The sequence below is a fragment of the Cetorhinus maximus genome, chromosome 17, assembly GCF_964194155.1.
Source record: "Cetorhinus maximus chromosome 17, sCetMax3.hap1.1, whole genome shotgun sequence".
NCBI classification, from domain to species: domain Eukaryota; kingdom Metazoa; phylum Chordata; class Chondrichthyes; order Lamniformes; family Cetorhinidae; genus Cetorhinus; species Cetorhinus maximus.
Genome location: NC_135895.1, coordinates 11992008 through 12017424, shown reverse-complemented (window position 1 = coordinate 12017424; position 25417 = coordinate 11992008). Strand labels below are relative to the sequence as shown.

The following is a 25417-nucleotide window of genomic DNA, read 5'->3' as shown; positions in this document are numbered from 1 at the left end:
CCTCCCTCAACTTCTCTTGAATTCCCCCTTTAAAAACCCATCTCTTTGATCCTGATCAAATACAGTATTGCCTCATGTGGCTCGGTGTCAAATTTTGTTTGAAGTGTCCTGTAAAGTCCCTTGGAATATTTTATTATGTTAACAGATCTATATAAATGTAAGTTGTTTAAGATTTTAAGAGGACTTTGCCTATTGTTCAAATGCAAGCGAGTTGAATTACCAGCCTTACATGAAGCTCTCGAGATCTCTGTGGGAAAGTTATGTGGAATTTAACAAACTTTAAAAAAAAACTTCCAATGTAAATTATATGGCACCCTTGGATTGTATTAGCCAAATGCAATTTGAATGTGGAAATTCAGATAAGTATCTGTTCTCCAGCGTGGCAATTTAATGGCACCTTTCATACACACACAGCAGATGGATGCAAAAGCAGTTGATGGTGAAGTCAACTATTGAAAGCTGTCACATGTGCCACCTTCCGTTGTGGGCAGCTAGCTTTGCTGACAATGCATATTAAACTCACCAGGTTCACTGAGGCGAATTCAAAAACTAATCCTTCCCGATAATTAGTTATACAGAACCTGGGCAAGTTTTTCAAAGGTCGAAGAGCTGAAAAGTCAACCTAACCTCTGTTTCTGTACAAATGCTGCCTGATCTGCTGAGTGCTTCCAGCATTTTTATTTTCAGTGGTTTCCTTCATCTGCAGTATTTTCTTGTCTCAAAAGGCCAAAGGAATGTTCACCTCATCCCAACGTTTATAAAGGAGAGGAAGTGATGCTTCAGTTACATTGAGGTTTGGCTTGACAGCATCTGGAGTATTCTGTTCAGTTTTGGGCACTGGACGAAGGAAGGATATATTGGCCTTGGAGTAGATGCAGCAAAGCATCAGCAGAATGACATTGGGACTAAACGGGTTAAATTGTGAGCTCTGGTTGTATTCCCTTGATGATAAAAGGCTAAGGGGTAATCTAACTGAGGTGTTTAAGATGATTAAAAATTTGAATAGAATAGATAGAGAGAAAGATGGGAGGGGGACTGGAACAAGGATGAATAATCTTAAAATTAGAGCTAGTCGGGAGTGATGTCAAGAAACACCCCTACACATGAGGTGGCGGAAATCCTGAAATACTCTGCTGCCAAAAAGCTTTTAAGACAATGGGGTCAGTTACATTTCAAAACTGACATTTTTGTGGGTCAAGTAGGTGAGGGATCGATGGAGTTAAAATACATGTTACCCATGATCTACATGAATGGCTTTCAGGCTCAGGGCTGAATGGCCTACTTCTGATTCCATGTCCCAAAACTTGGTCTTGGCAGTTTTGGGAGACGTGCTTATCAGGAGCTGATATTACCATCACACCAACTGTAATGTTAAAACAAGTAAACTTGGCAATGACTTGGATTTGATATCTGCCCCAAGGTTATAAAGAAAGTGCTTGGGTGTGTCTGTAGTTTGATATCTTTGGGATTACTTCTCTAAAGACTGTAGAAAAATGCCTTAAAATTGCTTTATAATGACGACCTTTACATCTGGTCAGGAAGCAAAATGTGTACATCTAGTCAGGAAGCAAAATGTGTCACAAATCTCTTCACGCAGTCCTTTGTCTATTTGTTTGAGAAAGATTAGGTAATACTCATCCAGCAAGAATTTCCAACTGGGCCTCATGTTACCCTAATGTGGTTGGGCAACTTAATATGTAATTAATACTCTGGTTGGGAGTGTGGGCTGTCAGCCAAATCTCTGATTTTGTTGTTGAAGTATAATGAAGCTTCATTATATCCCTCGACCGAAAATCCTTTCCACATCTCTTTCCCTCCCATTGCCATTTGTTGTGCATTTCTCATTTGATAAAAGGTGCTTCAATAAATAACTCTGTGTTGGAGCATTAAAGTCATATTAAGAGTTGCATAGAATGAGAAGTGACCACAATTAACATACTCCACAATGGAAATGACGAACCAAAATCAGGGCATGAAATAGAGAGGATAAGAACTGAGGCACAGTGACAGGAAAAGGGGTGCTGTAAATTTTTGTCTACGAGCAGCACTGCAGGAACCCAGCTGGAGGTATTTTTTCAAAAAATGCAAATATTTTCAAAGTTATCAATGAACCTTAACTAGGGATACAATTTAAAAACCTGCTTGTTTTGTTTTAATCACGAGTTCAAAGATACGTCCAAATGAAATGTAGCTGTTTTTACATAGTGTTATGACAATAAGACTATAAGATGTAGGAGCAGAAGTAGGCCATTTGGTCCATTGAGTCTGCTCTGCCATTCAATGAGATCATGGCTGATCTGATAATCCTCAACTCCCACTTTCCAGCCTTTTCCCCGTACCCCTTGATTCCCTTACTGATTAAAAATCTGTCCAATGCAGCCTTGAATATACTTAAGGACCCAGCCTCTGTGGCAAAGAATTCCACAAATTCACTACCCTCTTGAGAGAAGAAATTCCTCCTCATCTCTGTTTTAAATGGGTGACCCCTTACTCTGGGATTATGCCCTCTGGACCTAGACTCTCCCACAAGCGGAAACAACCTCTCAGCACCTACCCTGTCAAGCCCCCTAAGAACCTTTTATGTTTCAATAAGGTCACATCTCAGTCTTCTAGACTACAGTGAGGACAGGCCCAACCTACTCGACCTCTCCTCATAAAATCCCTCCATCCGTGGAATCAACCTAGTGAACCTTCTCTGGACTGCCTCCAATGCCAGCATATCTTTCCTTAGATAAGGGTACCAAAACTGTTCACAGCATACTATGTGTAGTCTAATTAGTGCCTTGTACAGTTTTAGCAAGACTTCCTTATTTTTATACTCCATTCCCTTTGAAACATTCCATTTGCCTTTCCTATTACCTGCTGAATTTGTATGCTAGCTTTTTGTATTTTATGCATGAGGACCCCCAAATCCCCTTGTGCTGTAGCTTTCTGCCATCTTTCTCCATTTAAATAATATTCAGTTCCTCTATTCTTCCTGCCAAAGTGCATAACCTCACACATTTTCCCACGGTATATTCCATCTGCCACACTTTACCCACTCGCTTAACCTGTCTATATCCCTCTGTAGACAGTCATCCTCACCACTTGCCTTCCCACCTATTTTTGTCATCTGCTAACTTGACGATAGTGCATTCACTTTCCTCATCCAAGTCATTCATATATATTGCAAATAATCCCCACCACTTTCATTACCCATGTTTATCACAAGCAGTTGCTTCTATCAGGTAAGTGGTACTAACCAATGTTGCCCCTTAGCTGCATGGATGTGCAGTAACCCATAACTTTGTGCAGGGGCAAACATGCCTCACACCAGAAGCGATCTCTTTAAGATGTGCATATTTTTAGTTCCACGGCAATCTTCAAGGGACTGTATAGTACAATAAACGGGTTGTGCGCAATGAAAGGAAATTAGAGGCAGCATTTGTGTTGATCATTCACCATTACCATTGAAGTCAATTGTAAAGGCGCTGCTTGCATCACTAAGTGGCCTGGGTTTTTCGGGCAATTCCAAAAATGTTTTGCACCTGGTAAAATGCTATTAGGTGCTGTTAACTATTTACTCAAGGATCTGAGTCCCTCTTGAGTGCTACTCAGCCTTTTGTTTATCCTATTATAACACCCAGGAACAACTGACTGAAGCTGCCCATGATTTCCACTTTGAATCTGCTGCAGTTATTAACAGTAGCTTTCAGGCATTTACTAAATACAGCCTGATTTTGGATTAATTTCACATCATGTGCAACAGTCCCCACCACTTTGAGAGATTTATCTTTTCAAAATCTTAGCCACTAAGGAGCCGGTAAGATTCAAAAGCCACCGTGTTTAACATGCAAATTGTGTCCACACAAACTTGCCTGGCATATCCAGAGGCAACTGTACTATCTGTCCCTTGGGACTGAGCTAGCTTGTTAGATTCACCAACACCAAGTTGCATAACACTTTTAATGTAGTAAAATATCCCAAGGTATTGAGTCACATGGAATTTTAGCACAGGTCACCTTGGCCAGAGAAAGGTTTTAAGAAGCACCTTAAGAGTGAGACAGGCTGAGAAGCAGAAAAGTTTAGGGGAAATTCGAGTTTAGGTCCTTTGCACATTGAAGGCATGACTTTCAGTTGAGCTCAAAATGGGAGAGTTGTCAATAGGGTCTAGAATTGGAGACTTCAGAGGTTTGTAGAGTTTTGAGGAGGTTGGAAAGATCAGGAGGGAGCAAGGTCATGGGTTTGAAAATGAGGATGAAAATTTTAAAGTCAAGGCCTTGCAAACCAGGAGCCAGTGTAAGTTGATGAGCAGATGGATGATGGGCGAATTGATCTTGGTCTGAGCGTGGATAAGGGCAACGGAGTTTTAGATGAGCTCACATTTACAGAAGGTGCAAGAAGGCCAAAAAGGATAGTTTTGGGCTTGTTGAGTCTGAAGGCAACAGAGCTGGGCCAAGGCAATATTTGAGAGATGGAAGGAGATGCTAAGGTTGGTCATTAGTAAGACCCCTCTCATCCTCTTCCTTAGCACAGAAAAGGTTAAGTTCCAGTTGCCAGTGTTTGCCTCTATGCCCTGGTATGAGGGTGATTGGAAAAAATCCTACCATGTTTGGCGCAGGTTTTCATTAGCTGTAAGAGCTTTTGTGATTGGGAGCTGGTGTCCAGTACACTCTTGAAAGCTCGAGAAAAGCAGCTTGTGTTTGGCCCCAAAAGGCTCAAAACTGATGGGATTGCAGCAACAGGACGGAATACAATTTGGGCCTGAAGCAGTAGGTGATCATCAATCTGCCTTGCACTGCAGACATGGCATGTCCTGTTTCTCCACTGACTGGAAGATGGCCACTTACTGATTAACCAATCTGAGAGTGAAATCCATCGTTATGACTGTGCATTCTGGGTCCCATGCTGTTGAAGTTGCCATCAGTATGAATAAATGTTGGGATTTTTATTTCTGGAATCCATTTTCTTAATGCTTAGGCAGGAGATTAGTAATTTGAGTTGGAGTGTGCCCATGTATCTTTTGGGTGTAGGGATTATTGTTCTGGTAGAGTTAAATGGGTGTGAGGCTGAAGCTTGCAACCTCAGAGCACACTTATCCATTGGCAGTGCAACTCTATGTTCTGATTTCTGTATGAGGGGGATTTGAAAAATGCCCCCCATGTTTTGTACATCTCACTTGTGTGGATACAGGAAAAGTTAAGTATCTAGCTGCGAGTTTTCACTTCTGCCTTTTCTGGTACACGTGCTAGAAAAAAGACAGCTTGCATTTTGAATGCCCCCACAGTTTCAGTGTTACACTGCTATCCAAACAAAAAGGCAGCTAATTTGCCAGCAGTAAGGCTTCATAAAATGCAAATGAACAAATGACTTAATCATTTTTGGTGATGTTTGGGAGAAGGAAGTTGGCCATGAGAGCTGCCTACACTTAATTGAATTGTGCCACAGGATACCTTGCGCCCATCTCTGTTTAATATCCTATCTGAAAGATTGCACCCTTGATTTGCAGCACTCACTCACTGCTTTGAAGTATAATACCATAAGACGTAGGAGCAGAAGTAGGCCATTCGGCCCGTCGAGTCTGCTCTGCCATTTAATGAGATCACGGCTGATCTGATAACCCTCAACTCCACTTTCCTGACTTTTCCCCATACCCCTTGATTCCCTTACTGATTAAAAATCTGTCTATCTCAACCTTGAATATATTTAACGATCCAGCCTCGACAGCCCTCTGCGGTGAAGAATTCCACAGATTTTTGACTACCCTCTGAGAGAAGAAATTCCTCCTCATCTCTGTCTTAAATGGGCACCCGCTTACTCAGGGATTATGCCCTCTGGTCCTAGACTCTCCCACAAGGAGAAACAACCTCTCAGCATCTACCCTGTCAAGCCACCTAAGAATCTTATGTTTCAATAAGGTTGCTTCTCATTTTTCTAAACTCCAATGAGTACAAGCCCAAAGTACTTAACCTCTCCTCATAAGAAAATCCCTCCAACCCTGGGATCAACCTAGGGAACCTTCTTTGGACTGCCTCCAATGCCAGTATACCTTTCCTTAGATAAGGGGACCAAAATTGTTCACAGTATTCTAGGTGTGGTCTAACTAGTGCCTTGTAGTTTTAGCAAGACTTCCCTATTTTTATACTCCACTCTCTTTGAAGTAAAGGCCAACATTCCATTTGCCTTCCCTATTACCTGTTGAACTTGTATGCTAGTTTTTTGTGATTCATGCACGAGGACCCCCCAAATTCCTCTGTGCTGCAGCTTTCTTAAGTCTTTCTCCATTTAAGTAATATTCAGCTCCTCTATCCTTCCTGCCAAAGTGCATAACCTCACGTTTTCCACATTATATTCCATCTGCCATGTTTTTGCCCACTCACTTAACCTATCTATAACCCTCTGTAGACTCCTCATGTCACCCTCACCACTCGCCTTCCACCCATCATCAGCAAACTTGGCGATAGTACATTGATTTTCCTCATCCAAGTCATTAATATATATTGTAAATAATTGTGGCCCGAGCATTGACCCCTGTGGCACTCCACTAGTTACAGTTGTCATCCTGAAAATGTCCCCCGTTTCCCAACCCTGTCTTCTATTAGTTAGCTAGCCCCCTGTCCTTGCTAATATACTACCCCCAACACCATGGGCTCTTATCTTAAGTAGCCTTATGTGTGGTACCTTATCGAACGCCTTTTGGAAATCCAAATATATTGCATCTACTGGTCCCCCTTTATCTATCCTGCTTGTTAACTCCTCAAAGAATTTTAATAAATTTGTCAGGTGTGATTTCCCCTTCATGAAGCTATGCTGACTCTGCTTGATTATATTATGCATTTCTAAATACTCTGCTATTACATCCTTTATAATAGACTCTAACATTTTCCCAATGACAGATGTTAAGCTAACGGCCCTATAGTTACCTGTTTTTGTCCCCCTCTCCTTCTGAATAAGGGTGTTTTATTGGTAGTTTTCCAATTCCCTGGGATTTTTTCCAAAATCTAGTGATTCTTGGAAGATTACTACCAGTGCATCCACTATCTCTGCAGCTATTTCCTTTAATATCCTAGGATGCAACACATCAGGTCCAGGTGACTTATCGGCCTTTAGCCCCATTAGTTTCCCTAGTATGTTTTCTCTAGTAATAGCTATTATATTTATGTCCTCCTCCCCCCCCCCACCTTGCCCCATGATTATTTAATAGTTTTGGAATGCTGTTAATGTCTTCTACCATGAAAACTGATGCAAAGTATTTATTCAACTCCTCTGCTATTTCCTGGTTCCCCATTATTATTTCCCCAGCCTCATTCTCTAAGGGGGCCTATATTGACTTTGGCCCCTCTCTTTCTTTTTATATATTTAAAGAAGCTCTTACTGTCTGTTTTTTTATTACTTGCTAGTTTACCCTCAGTTTATTTTCCCTTTTTTTTGGTCATCTTCTGTTGGTTTTTAAAACTTCTTCAATCCTCTGGCTTACTTTGCCAATCTTTGCCACATTGTATGTTTTTTCTTTCACCTTGACACTATCTTTAGCCTCCTTGGTTAGCCATGGTTGGTTTGTCCCCTTCCTACAATCCTCCTTCCTCACTGGGATAATACTTTGTTGTGAGTCATGAAATATTTTCTTAAATGTCTGCCATTGTTCATCGACGATTTTTTCTGCTAAACTCCTTTCCCAATTCACTCCAGCCAACTCTGCCCTCATTCTTTTGTAATTACCCTTATTTAAGTTTAGCACAGCTTCCGAACTAAATTTCTCACTCTCAAACTGAATGCAAAATTCCACCATGTTATGGTCACTGTTTCCTAGGGGATCTTTTACTCTGAGATCATTTATTAAACCTGCCTCATTACATATTACCAGATCCAAAATAGCTTGACCCCTGCTTGGATCCACAACATATTATAGGAAACTGTCCAGAATACACTCTATGAATTGTTGCTCATGGCTACCTCTGCCAATTTGATTTTTCCAATCTACATGAAGATTAATGTCACCCATGATTAAAATACTGCCTTTTTTACATGCCCTCATTATCTCCTGATTTATTTTGTCCTACAGTATAGCTACTGTTAGGGGGCTTATAGACTACTCCCACCAGTGTCGCCTTCCCCTTGTTATTTCTTACCTCCACCCATATGGATTCTACACCTTCCAACCCAAGATCATTTCTTGCTATCGTACTTATTCCATCCCGTACTTACAAAGCTACCCCACCACCCTTTTCTTCCTGCCTGCCTTTTTGAAAAGTCACATACCCCTGAATACTTACTCCCCAGCTTTGATCTCCTTGTAACCATGTCTCTGTAATGGCTATAAGATCATACCCATTAACCTCTATTGGTGTGTTAATTAATTTATTTCGTTCCAAATATTACATGCATTTAAGTAAAGAGCCACTAATTTTGCCTTTTTACCATTTCCCCCAGCCTTGACCCTGTTTGTTTTTTTTTAATGTTTGTACACTCTGCCCCTTCCTCTCTGGGTATCATTACCTAAGTAGCTGCCCTGCAATGCCACCATATCCTTTTGCTTTGTAAACCTACTTATCCCCTCTCCAGAACCCTCCCTCAGGCTAGATTATATGCCCAATTCCATAGCAGGGCTTTAACCTTTGACTAAGATGAGTACATTATCATCTGACACTCAAGGTGACATTGATCAGTGTCATCAGTCCTTGTGCTTTTCCTTTCAGCTTGTTACTATGATACCATGTCATTTGATTTATTTCTCTAAAGAGCCGTACAGATTTGGTTGTTTTGTAGTGTAGCTAAAATTCGTACACCATCTTGATGCTTTGCTGTGAACAAGCAAACATTAGGCGTTGAACTATACAGTGGGACATTGATTATAATCTGCAGTAATGGAGGGATGCTCAGGAGGGTGATGAAAATTCATGTGTAGTTATGAGTTTTAAAGTTTGTAAGTTGCACAGCTCTCAAAAATACTCTTAAAAACACGAAGGAGGATGAATGCAATATAATTATCAGCATGTTTATTAAACTGACTGACTAGCCTGTGAAGTGGAGCTTCAGCTAAGTTAGTGGAGGAAATATTTGAACCATTTAAGAGGCAGGCTGATGATATGACAGGCTAGTGCTGTTTGTTCTCAAGGTTATGGGTTTGGATGGGTCAAATGGCTTTCCTCATCCTGCGATCAGCCTCTGATCCTCTAGTCAACCGTGAAAACGACCAGCATGTTGACTTGGGTAAATTATCAAGGTGATGTACTTTAACTTCTAAACAATTCTAGCAAACATTCTTGGTGTTGAGTTTCATTACTTTAGGAGTGACAGGCTCATCAGTGTAAACTTCAGTTTTGTTTTTAAAAGGCCAGTGGCTTGGCGAACTGGTGCTAATGCCGAAAACAACAATCCGCAACGACACTAGGTAGCTTCATGTGTGGCACTTGTGGCAGAACCTGCCTCTTGAGGATTGACCTCTCCAAATGTCAGCAAGTCTGCACCATATGACGATGCCCCAAGTGAAATGGATTTGTTTGCTGTGTGTCCATCACCATTGATAGATGTAAGGATGCCGGAAAATTAGGCTTTGGAACTTGAGCTTTCTGCGTCCATTCGTGTGCACGTTTTGGTTGCTGTTCCAGACCTGGGCCAATCACTCTATTTCCGCTTTCTTCTCCCCCTTTATACTTCTTTGCCCCTCTTAACCCCCCTCTCTCCTATCACATGCCTCTTTTCACTTCTCCCCTCTCAGATACTCTCCCCTCCCTAATCCCTACCCCAACCTTTCAGTACACCTCATCTTTCCTACTCCTGCTCCAGGCTTTATCCCCTCTTAACTAAATCAACAGCTTCTCTCAGTGCCTTTCGGCATCTCTCCAGAGGGCCCATTGAGGCACTCAGCGCCACCTCATTATGAGGAACAGCCCACCTGCCCCATCCTAATCTCTTGCTGAACTTCCTGCCCACTGTGCCCCGGGGTGATAATGCGTCCAATTTCCTTCCTACCTGACTCGCACCTCTCTCTGGTGACCCTGTGGACCCTGCTGATGGATCAGCTCTCGTTGCCCCTATCTCCATCCCCCTCCAGAATTTCTTTTCACTTGTGAACAAGGGCCTCACCATCCATAAAGTTTTTGTAGATAATTACAAATGACATCATGGTACTGACGGAAACCTGGCCTGAGGGGTGATTACACCTTCCCCCTAAATCCCTAAATGAAGCCTCTCCACTAAAAATGCCATGGTGAGGGTTTGGCCCAGAACTGTTCTGACAGAAGGTCAACAACCTGAAACATTAAATCTGTACCTCGCTCTACTGATGATGCCTGACCTGCTGAGTATTTCCAGCGTTTTCTGTTTTTATTTTGGATTTCCAGAATCATACTTTTGTATTAGAACATAACGCAGTTACTAAGTTTCTATATTTTGGTCAGGTTCACTTAAATTGTATCACAACAGAGACAGATGACAGCAAACTGCTCAAAACTGTTATCGTTTAAATATCCACATGAACAGTGGAATGTGTTTGAAAAAACATTTAGCTTAATGCGGGACTAGTATATGGGCTGAAGGAGAGAGAGCTCTACTTACCAAATAACTCATCCGTGGTCAACAAAAGAGATGAGATGACACAAAACTAAAAGGAAGAGATCATAAGAATGCGGAGAATAGTGTAGATCTAGAGAACTGGGAGCTATGCCTAATACAATATACGAAGCCAAAAATATTGCGAAGAGCTGCAGAATGGAATACCAAAAGAAACTAATGGGGGATATCAAGATTAACACACAGTTTTTAATATTTACTTTGGAGGAAATCAAGTATAACATGGGATCTGTAAAAAAACAGATGCTGGTAGGATTGCAACTGAAAATAAGGAAATGGCAGGCTTGATGTATCGCTACTTTCAGTCTTCCCAGACGAAAAAGATAATGTACCTGACGTTTGAGGGAAACAAAGACGAACTCGCCAAAATTAATGACAGCAAGAAGACCATTTTAGAAAAATAATTACACGAAAGACTGGCACAAACCCTGGAATTGATAAAGGATCAAATGAAGGAAATTGCAGATGCATTAGCCGTGCTCCTGTGTGGTTCTGCCAGTTCAGATTGGAAAATTGCAAACGTAACAGCATTGTTTAAGAAAGGTGTGAATGAGAAACCAGGAAATTATGGACCCATTAGTCCTAACATCTTTTGCGACTCAGGAGTTTAGGACAAGGGGACATAACCTTAATGTTAAGAGTCAGACCATTCGGGAGCGGAGCTGGGTAACATTTCCTCAGTTCAGGGGTGGTATACCCCCTCAGTATTTCACTGGAGGATCAGCCTTGATTTTAGGTGTTCAAATCCTGGAGTTGGACTTGAACTCAGAGCATTCTGGCCCTGAGGCAAAAGTGCTACTCACTGAGTCTCAATTAACCCAATACGCTACACTATTGTGCTGTTTCTTGTGTGATAATTTATCACCTCAACTAGTTCCTACTCTTGTCAACATCCTAAATACCTCCAGTGTTCTGGTCAAATTTGAGAGGATTCATTCTGGACATGGAGCTTTCACCCAGTGAGTGGTTCTGATCTGGAATGCACTGCCTGACAGTGTGGTGGAAACAGCCTCTGGAAGGAAGAGCGAGGAGAGGCAGTATAAAATAAAGGGTACACTTCTAAAAAGGGGGTACAGGAGCAGAGGGACCTGGGGGTATATGTGTGCAAATCATTGCAGGTGGCAGGGCTGCTTGAGAAAATGGTTAATGAGGCGTTTGGGAACCTGAGCTTTGTGAATAGTGGCAGAGTGCGGAAGCAAGGCAGGAATGTGGAGTTAAGGCTACATTCAGATCAGCCATGATCTTATTGAATGGTGGACCAGGCTCAAGAGGCCCAATGGCCTATTCCTGTTCCTAATTCGTATGTAAGTTGTAATGAACCTGTATAAAATATTGGTTTGGCCAGTTGAGTATTGTGTCTAGTTCTGGGCACCACACTTTAGGAAGGTTGTGATGGTATTAAAGAGAGTGCAGAAAAGATTTGTGAATGGTACTGGGGTGAGGGACTTCAGTTACATGTACAGATTAGAGAAGCTGGGCTGTTTGTCTTTGAGAAGAGAAGATTAAGAGGAGATTTGAAAGATGTGTTCAAAGTCATGAGGGACTGGACAGACTAAGATAGGGAGAAACTATTCCCGTTTGCAGAAAGATCAAGAACCAGAGGACACCGATTTAAGATGATGGGCAAGAAAAGCAACAACGACATGAAGAGAGTTTTCACCCAGTGAGTGGTTCTGATCTGGAATGCACTGCCTGATAGTGTGGTGGAAACAGCCTCAATCGAGGCTTCAGAAGAGAATTAGATCATTATCTGAAAAGGAAACATTGTAGATCTACGGGGGAAAGGCAGCAGAGTGGGATTAAGTGAGTTGCTTCTGCAGAGAGCCTACACGGTTACAGTGGGCCGAATGGTTTTCTTCTGTGTTGTAACATTTTTAACAAAGTAAAATCACTCCCAGAAGTGTAATCAGACAAAAACTGACACTGAGCCACATGATCTATTAGGACAACTGAACAAAACTCTGGTTATAGAGGTAGGTTATAAGGAGCTGCTTAAAGGAGGAGAGAAGGTGAAGAGGTTTAGAGGAGGAATCTAGACAGCTAAAAGCACCACCAGCAACGGTGGAGTGAAAGAATTGGGCAATGCACAAGAGTTGATAAGGCTGAATGGGCTGCAATTTGTTTTATGACATTTGATAAATGCTGGAAATAGTCAGCTCGGGGGGTGATGAGTGTCATCCTGTAAGATAGGATCTCTGTCTTTCTGTATTCACCATCAATGTTTTTCTTCCACACAGATTCTATTCTGCACGTTGAATACTCACAGAATTGACATGGACAAGCTCCTCGGGGGACAGATTGGCTTGGAAGATTTTATTTTTGCGCACACAAAGGGTCTGAAGAAAGAAGTGGACGTATTTAAAGCAGAGGATGCCCTGGGATTAACTATAACTGACAACGGGGCAGGATTTGCTTTCATAAAAGTAGGTTCCAATTCTATATCTGTGCAAGTGGAGAAAGTGGCGCTTGGGTTTGCAACAGAAATATTGCAAAAACATGATTGCAGCTTTAATGTAGGGACGGACGGGCTCTTGTTTCTTACTTTCCCGATCAAGAAAATACAATTTTCCTGCTGTTGCTAGCAGTGTAATTTTCTATTATTGTCGTATAATTCTGTGACCTCTTAAAGGAAAGTGGGAACACCAACTTTGCAAGTCGCATACCACCCTGACTTTGATGTATATCTCTGTTCCTGGTTGCTGGGTCAAATCCTGGAACTTCCCTCCCTATCAGCACTGTGGCAGTACCTTCTTCACACCGACTGAGGTGATTCATGAAGGTGGCCCATTACACCACCTTAGGACCAACTAGGGATGGGCAATAGTTTCTGTCCTTGCTGGTGACATCCATATCCAGAGAATCAAATTTTAAAATGAATAAAATTAGGCAGCGCATGGGAAGGTGGTGATATTATCTAAGAGAATGTGCTAATTAAGAATGGATGGCAGGACACTCAAGGTACAACTCTAGTGGGGGTGGGGTGGAAAGACTGACAGGGCATTACAGGTATAGATTTAAAAATAATGGAAATAAGTGGGAAAAGAAAAATCTATATAAATTATTGGAAAAAACAAAAGGGAAGGGGAAGAAACGGAAAACGGGTGGGGATGGAGGTGGGAGTTCAAAATTAGGCCGCGTTGTTTCTGTTGAAGAGCTTGCACTGTCACGAGTTGCCATTTGGCGTCCTCTTTCTGTAATTCCTGCCAATGATTAACCCACTTCCATTGAGGTTAAAATTATTAATGGGTTCGATGACTCTCATTCTTGGTAAAAAATGGTTGGTTGATTATTTTTTAAATGATCCTTTACCAAGTTTTGACAGCTGCAGACCCTGTCATGGTGAAAGTCAAAGACGAAAGAGCATGAGGGAGTAAAAGGCCAGTTTACTTTGTTGCCTATTTGTCTCCATACCAACCCTGAGCTGGCAATGACATAAACATTGCAATCTTGGGAAGGGTGTTTGCGTGCTTTGTACTTGTGCAAAGGTCAGAAAACTTTATTTAGCTTAATGATGGTAACCCAATGCTAGCATAATCTGCATGGCTGGGCCTTTCTTGTTTGGATCTCGAGCCAATTTTATCGCAGGGTGCCCGAGAGACTAGAATGTTCTCTGGATGTAGCTGTCCATAAGTGTGGCTTGGAAATACACATTTGACTTTAGTAACAACTGCATTTCAGGAATTTAAGCTATGAGGCTAAAAGAGGGTTGCGATTGTGTGGAAAAAGAGGAGACCAGCTGAAGCAAAAGAACCAGAATGGAGATGAGAACGTTTTTCTTAACATGGCGAGCTATGGTAATCAGGAATGCACTGCCTGAAAGTGTAGTGAAAGCAGATTCAATAGTAACTTTCAAAAGGAAATTCGATAACTGCTAGAAAAGGAGAAGCTTACAAGGCTATGGGGAAAGAGTAAGGGAGACTAATTGTCAGCTCTTTCATAGAGCCAGCACAGGCATGATGGCTTGAATGGCCACCTCCAGTGCTATAATATTCTATGATAAAACATAAAATTAAACGATTGGTATTTGGTGTAGATTTAAAATAATTTTTCAATGTGCTAATAGATTGGACATGCTCTAAATTTAAAAAGAAACACCCAACTAAAAATGAAGGGACTGGAAATGAAAAGTTGGTTTCCTACAATAGGCTGGGAGCGGAAGGGAAGTGTCAGAAGGGTTGGGTGTGGGTATGTGCGTTTCCAGTGGGCAGTCTATGAAGTAAAAAAAGCCAGCCAGGAGGTCATTGTTGACAATAAGCACTGCACAATGTTGGCAAAGGGAAGGAAGTCATTACTGCTCTGTGTTTGCCTGGGTAATGACTTTTTCTGTGTTGTCGTTAGAACATTTTGTTACTTAGTTGAGTGGATGGATTAGGATGTTGGAGGATGCTGGAGGATGCTTGTTAGTTTGCAGAAAAGCTTAGACGATTGACAGTATTGCAGGTGGATGTTCACCGATTTATTAAGCACATGATAACTGACAAATATGCACTTAACAAACAGCACTTATGAGTTTCTAACCTGGGGAATCTGCAGGTTGTCAGTGAATTCAGAGGTGTCTCTCTTTCGGCAACGACTTCCCGGGTTGTTTCTTTACAATCCTGTTCTGTTTTAATATTACCTAATGTTCCCTTTGTGATCCGTCACTGACTTCAATTTTACACAACACGTACTGGTCAATCAAACCCTTAAGCCGAAGTCAGTTACAGAGCTACCAAAGGCCGTCTAACACTCCTGTGCATGTGTTGCTTTCCGAACACACACACACACACACTAAACCATATTCCTTTTGACACATGTCATCTTCCAGGATGTACCATGTATATAGTTGTTTATGTATCAATACAGCTGCTAACCACCCTGAAACTGTCACACCTCATGTCTCTGTTAAGTTAAAAACCAAATAATTTGCAAGATGGCATTCGGTCTATATGCCCACTTGCGCCCTCCTTCCCCCATTTTTCCCCTATCTCTATTGACATTGGGAGGGTGGGACATGAAGCTACATTGTTCATTCGAGCACTGCTGGGCCCTTCAGCTGGCCCGACCTGTCTGCTTGTTCTGCATCTGTCATCACTGGCCACCTGTTGGATTGGGTCAGTGAGTTGACAGTTTAGGTTATATAGAGCATGAGGAAGAAGGCATTCTTTTTCACACTCCTACCAAAGTAAATGCCTGATTGCAAGTTTATGGAATTGTATATTGTATGTGTCAGGGCCCGCCACATGCTGTTTGTTAGAGATATTGAGATAAGGATGTACTGCATTGCCATCTTGTGGCAGTAAGAGGCCACTTTACAGACTCTTGTACAGCTATCTCTCTGTTAACACTCCAGATGTGTTCCTGTGTGCTGTGTGAACATGTGGAAAAAGAAATATCACTTTCCCATATGAAAACATATTATAAGGGTGGGCTATGATCCTCACCTGGAATTTTTACATTAAAAACCTGTTGGCTGCTGTGAGCCTAACTGGCCCAAAGATCCTATCCGGGATGTTGATGGTGAAGTTTCAGCAATGGTAATGTTGGTAGCATCAAGAAGAGATGGTTAGATTCTCTCTTGCATAGAATATACAGCACAGAACCGGGCCTGCTGGCGCTTATGTTCCTCTTGAGCCTCCTCCCATCTTTCCTCCTCTAAATCTATCATACTAACTCTTTATTCCCTTCTCCTCATATGCTTGTTTAGCTTCCTCCTAAATGCATCTATACTAATTGCTCTTGCCACTCCGGTGATAGCGAGTTTCACATTCTCACTGCTCTATGGTTCTTGCGAACCACACTTTCTTATCACCCAAGCCGGAACGTTGTGCAGGTTTTGCTGCATGCACTCGGACTGCTTCAGAATCTGAAGAGGTTGCGAATGGTGCGAATGCGAATGAGCACTATGCAATCATTAATGAACATCATGCTTCTGACGACCTTCCCTGGATGATTGTCATAAGAACAGACAAATTAGGAGCAGGAGTAGGCCATTCGGCTCCTCGAGCCTGCTCCGCCATTCAATAAGATCATGGCTGATCTGATTGGAACCTCAACTCCACGTTCTCACCCATCCCCTAAACCTTTCATCCCCTCGCTTATCAAGAACCTATCTATCTCTGCCTGAAAAATATTCAAAGACACTGCTTCCACTGCCTTTTGAGGAAGAGAGTTCCAAAGACTCACGACAGAGAAACAAATTCTCCTCATCTGTTTCTTACATGAGTGACCCCTTATTTTTAAACAGCAATCCCTAGCTCTCAATTCTCCCACAAGAGGAAACATCTTCTCCACGTCCACCCTGTCCAGACCCCCCCAGGATTATATTTCCATCAAGTCGCCTCTTACTCTTGTAACCCCTAGCGGCTATAAGCCTAGCAGGTCCAATCTCTCCTCATAAGTTAACCTGCTCATTCTAGGTATTAGTCTAGTAAGCCTTCTCTGAACAACTTCCAATGCATTTACATCCATCCTTAAATAAGGAGACTAATGCTGTAAACAATACTCCAGGTGTGGTCTCACCAATATCCTATATAACTGAAGCATAACCTCCATACTTTTGTATTCAGCTCCCCTTGTAATAACATTCTATTAGCTTTTTTAATTACTTGCTGTACCTACATACTAACCTTTTGCAATTCATACACTAGGACGCCCAGATCCCCCTCTATCTCAGAGCTCTGCAATTTCTCACCATTTAGATAATATGCTTCTATTCTTCCTGCCAAAACGGACAATGTCATATTTTCCCACATTATACTCCATTTGCCAGATCTTTGCCCACTCATTTAGCCTACCTATATCCCTTTGTAGCCTCCTTTCGTCCTCTTCGCATCTTACTTTCCTACGTGTCTTTGTGCAAAAACAAATTTTGCAACCATACCTTCAGTCCCTTCATTCAAGTCATTTATATAAATTATGAAAAGTTGAGGTCCCTGTGGAACGCCACTGGAAACCGCTTTCCATTCGCAAAAACATCTATTGACCCTTTGTTTCCTATTGCTGAGCCAATTTTGGATCCAGTTCGCAATTTCCCCTGTATCCCATGGGATCTCACTTTTCTGACCAGTCTGCTATGTGGGACCTTGTCAGAGCCTTACTGAAACCTATGTAGAAAACATCCACTGCTCTACCCTGATCAATCCTTGTTACTTCCTCAAAAAATTTGAAAGTTGCTAAGTTACGATCTTCCCCTAACAAAAACATACTGACTCTCCCTTATCAACCCACGCCTTTCTTAGTGACAGTTTATTGTCTCTCAGAATTGTTTCCAATAATTTGCCCATCACTGAAGTCAGACTGACCGGCCTATAATTTTCTGTCCTATCCCTTGCACCCTTTTTAAATAATGATACAACGTTCACAGATCTCCAATCCTCTGGTACATCGCCTGTATCTAGTGAGGATTGGAAACTGATCCTCAGAGCAGCCACTATTTCCTTCCTGGCTTCCTTCAACAGCCTGGGATACAATCCAACTTCAAGGATGCCAGTCCCTCCTCTACATCCTCTCTCATTATGCTTATTGTATCTTAACATGTCATACTCCTGCTCTGTAACAAGAATATCTGCATCATCCCTCTCCTTAGTGAAGAGAGAGACAAAGTACTCATTGAGAATCCTGCCCACACCTTCAACATCAACATCTAAGCTACCATGTACATCCCTGAAAGGCCCTCCCCTTTTCTTAGTTATTCTCTTGCTCTTAATGTACTGGTGGAGAAGCTTTGGGTTTTCTGTGATTTTTGCCTGCCATATTTTTTCATATCCTCTCTTTGCTTTCCTAATTTCCTTTTTTACTTCACCCCTGCACTTTCTATATTCCTCTATGCTTTCTACAGTATTAAGTGTTTTGTGACTGTCATAAACTTTCTTCTTCTGCTTTATCTTACCCCGTATGCTTCTGGATAACCAGAATCTAGATTTGGCAGTGCCACCCTTTGTTCTTTGTGGGGACATGTCTACGCTGTGCCTGTAGAATCTTACTTTTGAATGTCTCCCACAGATTTGATACTGTTTTGCCTTCTAGCTGCTGTACCCAGTCCACTTTTGCCAATTCACCTCTCAGCTTTGTAAAATTTGTCTTCCCCCCTCCCAGTTTAGAGCTTTTGCTCCTGTTCTATCTTTGCCTTTTTCCATATTAGCTTTGTTTCGTATACTAAACCTAATTGTATTATAGTCACTCTCCAAAATGGTCCCCCGCTGCTTCTTCATCCACTTGCCCAGCTTCATTTCCTAAGACTAGATCGAGAATTGCGCCCCCTCTCACTGGGCTTGTTACGTGCTGGCTAAAAAAAGTTCTCATGACTGCAACGCAAAAATTTTCTGCCCTTTTGGACCCTTCACACTGTTCGTATCCCAATTAATATTAGGATGGTTAAAGTCTCCAACTATTATTCCCCTGTTGTTTTTGCACTCAGAAATTTTCCTACATGTTTGTTCTCCTAGCTCCTTTCCACTATTTGGGGGTCTGTAGTACACTCCTAGCAGTATTGCTGCCCCCCCCCCCCCCCCACCCTTTTTATTGCTGAGCTCAACCCATATGGCCTCTTTTGAATTTTCATTTACTATATCATCCCACTCGCTGCTGTAATTTATTCTTTAACTAATAATGCTACACCCCCACCTTTTTTTTTATCCCCTTCTCTATCGTGCTTGAAGACACAGTGTTCAGGGATGTCGAGCTGCCATTTTTGCCACTCTTTAAGCCAAGTTTCCGTTATAGTAATATCGTGCTGCAGTATGACTATCTGTGCCCTCAGCTCATTGGCTTTATTTCCTATACTACTTGCATCCCTAATTGCCCTTGTTCAGAGGGCGTTTAAGAGTCAGCCACATTATTGGTGGGTCACGTGTAGGACTGCAGATGGCCTCCCTCATAGGACATGAGTGAACCAGATGGGTTTTTATGACAATTGACAATGATTTCATGGTCATCATTAGACTTTTAATTCCAGATTTTTATTGAATACAAATTTCACCATCTGGTGGGACTCTAACCCGGGTCCCCAGAGCATTGCCCTGGGCCTCTAGAACACTAGTCCAGTGAAAATACCACTTTGCCACCGCCTCTCACACACGCGCACATGTTTTGACACTGCCAAATTCCTGTGCTGTGCACTTTTGAACCTGTGCTGCTACTGTTTTTCAGAGTCATTCACTAATTTTCTATCTCCTGCTCCCTTCTCTGAATTTGCCTCAGGTTCCCATCCCCCTTCCAATCTAGTTTAAAGTGCCTCCCCCCACACCAGCACTAGCAAATCTCTCTGCGAGGATATGCGTCCCAGACTGTCTGGCTTGTACATACCCCACCTTCCCCAGAACCAGACCCAATGCCTCAGAAATCAGATCCCCCCCCACCCCCCCACCAAGACCAACTTTCCAGCCATGTGTTTAATCATTCAATTCTCATATTTCTATCCTCACACTCGCAAGTGGGACTAGGGGTAATCCTGAGATTACTGCTTTCGAGGTCCTACTTTTTAATCTCCTTCCTAGCTCCCTGAAGTCTGCCTTTGGGATCTCATCCCCTTTCCTACCTAAGTCATTGGTACCAACATAGACCATGACCGTTAGCTGATCACCTTCCCCCAGAAGAATGCCCTGTGACATCCTTGACTCCAGGATGGTATGTTGCCTCCCTGGTGCCATGTTCATGCCTATGGCCACAGAAACGCCTGTCTGTTCCCCTAACTAACAAATCCCCTATCACTACTGCTCTTCCTTTCTTCTTCCTCCCTTCCTGTAAAACAGAGTTGCCTGTGGTGCCACAAACTTGGTTTTGACTGCGCTCCTCCGAGGAGCCAATGCCCTCACCCGTATCCAAAATGGAAAACCGACTGATTAGCCGGACCACAGGGGACACTTGCACTATCTGCCTAGTTCTCCTGGGCTACCTTCTGGTCACCCATTATCCTAAACTGAAGTGTGATCACCTCTCTGAACCTGTTATCCATGTGGCTCTCAGCCTCGTGGATGCACCACAGTGACTCCAGCCACCAAACGAGCTCTGAAAGACAGAGCTCAAGTTTCTGCAGCTGGTGACACTTGCTGCACACGGTGACACTTCTAGGACACCGGTAGCGTCCATGACTTCTCACATATTACAGGATACGCATTCCACAAGACCAAGCTGTCCTGCCATGGCTTTAATTTACTTCCCTTATGTTAATTTTATTTTACTTTGGTTTACTTATACTACTTTATTTTACGTGACCTTGACTTTAATTTCCCATTGCTTGTGTTTCTTTCTTAAATCGTAAGTAGCTATTTCCTTTTAAAAATGTTTTTTCTAATTTTCAGCTACTTGAAGACTCCCTAACAGCAGTTTCTCACCAACCAATTACTTATGTTTCTCCTGTGATATCACACTCCGAGAGTGCAGCCCTCTCGTGCGGCTTTTAAATTCCTGGCTTCTGGGAGGCTGAGATATTGAGAAAGAGAAAGAAAAGAGCGCCTCCCTCCTCTCCTCACTGAACTCCCTTACTCACCAAAGACGCAGTAATTACACTCGGAACCAGCTGCACTCCGTGCCAGTGCGCTTAACCTCTTTTATTTATACTAAGATTTCAAATGAGTCTACCGTGTGGCGGTTACAGAACCAGGTCAGGCCAGTTACTTAATTGACTGATCTCACCTGCTCTCTCGACAGACAGCTTGATTTACTTGGTTAGCCCTGCCAAAGCCTAAGTTTTTAAAACAGTAAATTTAAGTTAAATGCTAAAATGCAAGCAAACAGTACTAGATTTTCTAAAAGAGATTAACCCTTAAAATTTAAAACTTCACTCCCTTACACTCAGAGCCACCTGGGCAGTTTTCCACATTGCTGAGTAGATGCCAGTATTGTAGTTGTACTGGAACGGCTTGTTTGGAAGCACGCCTATTTCTGGAGAAAAAATGTTCAGTACTACTGCTGCAGTGTTGCAGTGCCCATAGCCTTTGCTTTATCCAGTGCCGCCAACCATTTTTGATATCATGTGGATTGAATTGAATTGGCTGAAGCCTGGCATCTATGATGATGGGATCTCAAGAGGAGGCTGAGGGAAATCATGCACTTCTGGCTGAAGATGTTTGCAGATGCTTCCTCCTCCTCTGGCTTGTTGTTTAATTGTCCACTACCGTTCACAACTGTAAGTGGCAAGACTGCAATGCTTTGATTTGATCCATTGGTTGTAGGATTGCTTGACTCTGTCTGTTGCACGCTGCTTCTGCTGTTTGGTGTGCACATAGCCCTGTGTTGTTTTCAAATCCCTCTCTATCTCTAATCTCTTTGAGCCCCACAACCCTCCGATATCTGTGCTCCTCCAAGTCTGGCCTCTTGTGCATCTCCAATTTTAATTGCTCCACTATTAGTGGTTATGCCTGCAGTTGCCTGCATCTCAAGCCCTGGGCTACCTTCCTACACCTCTCCAGGGTTCAAATTACACTGGGTCAGTGGGCGAATTCGCCCTTGCAATGTTGTAAGTAGCAAGTGATAAAGCAAAGAATGGCGAAACGTTCAAGAAAGGTTGCCTCATGCAATGTTAGCTTACCTTATGTCACTTTCATGACCTGGGGCTAAACAATTGCAGGCATCTCCGTGAGAGTGGGAAAACAATACAGAGTTTGGTTGGAGGAGCAGTGGGTGTGGGAGAGACAGAATCTGTGGGGTGCTGTTCTTCCAATCTCAGATTCTGTCTCTCGCATGCTTGCTGCTCCAGCTCCTCCAATCACAGGGTCCCTCCTGCTCTTGCTGCTCCTCCATAGACAATCTATGTTAAGCAGAGCAGCCAGGGAGGAAGGGAACCTGTGTTTGGAGGAGCTGGAGCAGCGAATATGGGTGAGACAGGAGAAAAGGTATTAAATGTGGCCCTGTCAGCATCGTCCATGTCCTGAAAGATTTCGAAAGAGAACACGGTACACTGGGCAGTACTTCTGTCAACTGAGGCATCAGGCATGGCATTAACATCAATGCTCAACCATCACGTTGACTTCCTGCTTGAAGATTTTACAGAAAATTTTTCCAAATTAAAACAATGTGTCCTCATTGACAACCACAACCTGGTGGAGTGATGGAAGTTGGGGATACACGAGAGGCCAGCAATGGAGGAGCAATATCTCAGATGTTTGTGTTTACCATGAAGTAATAACCAAAATGTAGCAGGTGTATTGTGTTTGTCAGCACCCGTAAAGCTGGGTTTTTGATGTAGACAATTGTTGGAAATAAGGTCTTTCTGCTTTGTAGTGTTTGAACACGCTTTCATACTCTTCCCTTTTCCAGCGCATCAAAGAGAACAGCATCATTGACCGAGTTAAAGTAATCCTCGTCGGCGATCACATCGAATCGATCAATGGCCAAGGCGTGGTGGGCTGCCGGCACTATGAAGTGGCCAAGATGCTGAAAGAGTTGCCAAAAGGCCAAACATTCACCATGAAACTGGTAGAAACTACAAAAGCATTTGGTAAGCTTTTGACAGCTAATGCTGTACAAGATAGTATGGCCCTCCTCTTCCCTTCTCTTCCCTCCTCCTGCTCCCATCCTACCAGCCTGAGCCATCTGCATTAACCTATACCTGTGATACATGCAAACGCTCTGATTTATCAGCCATGTGGGGCATCAAGGTTGGGGTCATGCCTGTTTGCACCCAGGCGTTAAGTTTGCCCCGTCCTGCCACTCCAAAGTGACCATGAGCCGTTGAATTGTCATTTGAAAATGAAATGCAGCTGGTTTACTAGCTTCCCATGGGGAAGGGAAATGTGTCACCCTTACCTGGTGTGGCCTCTGACTCCAGACCCACAACAACATGGTTGACTGTTACTTAAATTGCACTGGAAAGGGACCAAGTGAGCCACAAGTGAGCAGTTGTATCAAACTGCTGTGCAGTGCTTAGAGAAGGTGGCCCACAGTACCTTTGTCACTGGGGCTTTAGGGTAGCTGTTTATTTTACTTCTCTAAACAATATGAATATTGCAGCATTGGGCCTACAGAACATAGTTGTTTTAATGTTGCAACATCTGTTAACGTCAGGGATTTTGGTGCTTACTTAATAACCTAGCTTGGCATATTGGACCAGCGTTCTTGTGTACCTTACTTTGTTTTTTGGACAAGATATTTCTACTGAGAATATAACATCCCAGTGCAATACTGAAGGAGTGCTGCACTGTCGGATGCTGTCTTCTGGACGTGATGCTAAAAGATCCCGTCTTCCCTCTGATGTGGATGTATAAGATTCCATGGCATTATTTTGAAGAAGAGCAGGGGAGTTCTCCTGGCTAATACTTATCCCTCAACTGGAATCAATAATAAAAAGAAAATTATCTGGTCATCACATCACACTGGTGGTGCGAAGTGGGACCTTTCTGTGCCTCAATTACTTAACTGGAATGGTCTGAGATCACGAAAGGTGCTTTATAAATACAAGTTCCGTTCTCTTATTTTCCTTCTTTCCCCCTCTCTGCCCCTCAGGCCTCTTGCGCCCCCCCCCCTCCCCCCCCCAAAACCCATCCCAGTCCCCTTTCCCTGTTTCACTCTGTATTTGAAGTAATATGCCAACTTTATACTCCTCTAAGAAAAATTACTTGTTTCAAAAGTTTTTTGTATTCCATGGACTGTTGAAAGTAGAATATTCTCTTAAAATGTTTGAAAGGGATTTCAGCTGAACTGATAGAAAGCTGAGCCCTTAACATCAAAAGGGGTTTTGTAGCATTTGCAAATTAATTTCCAGATTCAATTGTTCACTGAAGAGCTGTGGTTGGAAACTCGGCAAGCGTCTCGTTAAGTGTATCTTCAGAAAATGTTAAACATATTGTGATCTGGCAGAGAATGCAGCTGAACATTAACATTTTGGCACCAGCCCCCCACACACTCTGGTTGCAACTTTTAAATATTTACCTTTGCATTTCATGGCCCAATTTAACATGAGCAGGAGACCTGATCTACCTGGAAGTTGAAGGACTTGAATTCAAAAGTTAAAGGAGAATAGATGTAGTTTTGACTTAGAAGAATCAACTTGTCAAACAGACTTGCTTGAAAGCTATGGATTGTCCTTAATGTAGTTTAACTAGTGATTTGGCGGAGATTTTTACATCTTCCAGTAAATCTATGTAAATTCAGAGTTGCCTGGCAAGTGTGGCTGTTGCTGTTTTTTTTTGATGTGTCATTTCATTGAATTGGGTGTACTGGTTTGGACTTTGTGTGCAGAATGACTTTCTTCATGTAACACATTACAATGATCTACTGTTAATATTCTTGTAGAATAGGCATGTAATTAAATTAATTTCAGTATAAATGAATGGGGTAGTGCATTTTGGTGGAAAGAATGAGGAGGCCAGAGTGTCTTTGGGAAATTAACGTAAACATGTAGAGGTGCAAAGAGATCTCGGGTACAGATTCTCAAATTACCAAGTGGAGATGCAAGCTAATAAGGCCGTTAAAAAAAACACAGCACGAGGCTTCAATTCTAAAGGGATACAATTGAAATACAGGGAAGTTATATTCAATTTATTTGAACATTTGTTGACCACACTTGGAGTAGTGTGCGTAGTTCCAGTCGATGGCATAAAAAGGGTACAGAGGTACTGATGAAGGTGCACAGAAGATTCACAAGGATGGCAGCATGAGGAATGACTGAACGAGCTGGACTTTTTTTCTCTAGAAGGCTGAAGGGTGACCTGATAGAGGCCTTTAAAATGATGGAGTTTGATAGGGTAGATGTAGAGGCAGTATTTCCAATTATGGGTGAGTCTAAATTTGAGGCCATAAATGAGATGACCATTAATAAATCCCAAAAGGAATTCAGGAGAAAATTCTTTACCTAGCGAATGGTGTGAATGTGGAATTTGCTATCAGAAGTAGTAGTTCAGGTGAATAGTATAGATAAATTCAAGAGGAAGCTATATAGAGACATGAG

The 25417-nt window shown here is 42.4% G+C and overlaps 1 protein-coding gene across 3 annotated transcripts in view; it reads left to right on the top strand.

The window, feature by feature from the left end:
* Positions 1-25417, top strand: part of gipc2 (GIPC PDZ domain containing family, member 2) — a 76673-nt gene that overhangs the window by 35655 nt on the left and 15601 nt on the right. For all 3 annotated transcript variants that reach the window (XM_078560700.1, XM_078560699.1, XM_078560698.1), the window contains exons 2-3: positions 12789-12974; positions 22789-22969. In XM_078560700.1, the coding sequence (XP_078416826.1) occupies positions 12789-12974; positions 22789-22969 (367 nt within the window). The remainder of the gene's footprint in view (positions 1-12788; positions 12975-22788; positions 22970-25417) is intronic.